The 1,629-nt window shown below is 34.1% G+C and overlaps 1 protein-coding gene across 1 annotated transcript; it reads left to right on the forward strand.

Annotated features, from left to right (window-relative positions):
- Positions 1-279: 279 nt before the first annotated feature.
- LOC109221723 (probable carboxylesterase 2) lies at positions 280-975 on the forward strand (the record flags this gene model as incomplete). Its single annotated transcript, XM_019386182.1, has 1 exon — positions 280-975. A coding segment is annotated over one exon (534 nt), but the record flags the coding sequence as incomplete, so codon positions are not given.
- Positions 976-1,629: the final 654 nt, after the last annotated feature.

Consider the following 1,629-nt stretch of genomic DNA (forward strand, 5'->3'; position numbering starts at 1 on the left):
ATGAAATGTGGATTGACCACCCTTTAAGACATGTAGTTTCGCCCCTGGTTGTAGCGAGTCAAGTATTTATGTAAGGGGATTAAAAAAAATTAAAATGTCACACCTACGATTTGAAGCTGTGAGATAAAGCAAATTTTTATCCAAATTGCTACTACACAAGAATCTTTTCTTATTTCGAGGAAATTCAACCGTTCATATATAACAAACAAAAAATTGTTTTACCCTTATTTTTTGACTTTACTGTTAGGTTAGGTACAATATTTGAAACAATAAATAACATTTTCTTCTGTATGTATCGATTTTAGTAGATATAATTTAGTAACTATAGTGAAATTAACTCGTGCAGGTGCTAATATTTCACACTTCATGGCAATCAGAGCTGGGAAATCAGACGAAGGCGCTTTAGGAATGAAGTTTTCTGGGATGCTCATGATTAGTCCATATTTCTGGGGAGAAAAACCTATTGGTATAGAGGTTAAAGATCCAAGAAAAGCAATGGTGGATAAATGGTGGAAATATGTTTGTCCATCAAATAAAGGAAATGATGACCCTTTGATCAATCCTTTTGTTGATGAAGCACCAAAGCTTGAAGAAGTGGCTTGTGATAGGATTCTTGTTTGTGTTGCAGAAATGGATATTCTGAGAGACAGAGGGATATTGTACTATGAATCTTTGGTGAAGAGTCAGTGGAAAGGAAAAGCAGAAATTATTGAAACTAAAGGGGAAGATCATGTTTTCCACATCTTTAATCCTAACAGCGAGAAAGCACTTGATTTGGTCAAATGTTGGGCTGTTTTTATTAATGAAAAGTAACAGCCTGTGATGGTGATATGTTGCTTTAGGCAAATTCTTGGGTTGCTAACTTGTCATGTCAAAATTTGTATAATTATAAACTCCACCTGTTTCATTCCAATGTAAACATTTTTTTTCCATTCTAATGTAGACTTTTCTATTTGTTTTAAAGTTTTTTAAGCCCCATTTGTCTCTTTCAAGATTAATTTAAATTTTAGGACATTTCATAGATAAATCTGGCACGAGTCATGCCTTTTTTCTGCAAATACAAAAAAGTGCAACCTCAAGAGATAAGCATGTTGCTCAAGATAGACAAAGGCCTAACAGAAATGTATCTGATGCACAATATGCAGACATCAAATATAGTCAAGTATTGCAAACAACAATTATGTGTTCGAAATTCAATGCTTGGCAACCTGAAATCTTAAAGGAAATCCACAACTTTGGTACAAAAATTTTACCATCTCATCCACTGTGTCCTCAGACTATAATCCAGTCCCAAATTTATACTACTCGGATAAAGTTTATGCTCTAATGTCTAAGCTAAACAAATAGCTCTCATCAATTGCTACTGCAACATATATCAGTCAAAAAGAAACTATCTCCAGTATAAGAAAAGTGACCAACATTGTCACAAAGTTAGAGCATAGTGGCAGAAATCTGTCAGACAACATAATTTTACACCATATTTCAGTCCCTTCACGCCATTTGATACAACTGGAATGAGCATTAGTTTAGGATCATACACGACCTTAGAGTATCTCTAAATATAGAACACCATAGTCATTCTATTAGACTTAAGTAGAGCTACATAAAGAGGCAACAACAACTCTCGAT

This window comes from Nicotiana attenuata, unplaced genomic scaffold, assembly GCF_001879085.1.
Source record: "Nicotiana attenuata strain UT unplaced genomic scaffold, NIATTr2, whole genome shotgun sequence".
NCBI lineage: Eukaryota > Viridiplantae > Streptophyta > Magnoliopsida > Solanales > Solanaceae > Nicotiana > Nicotiana attenuata.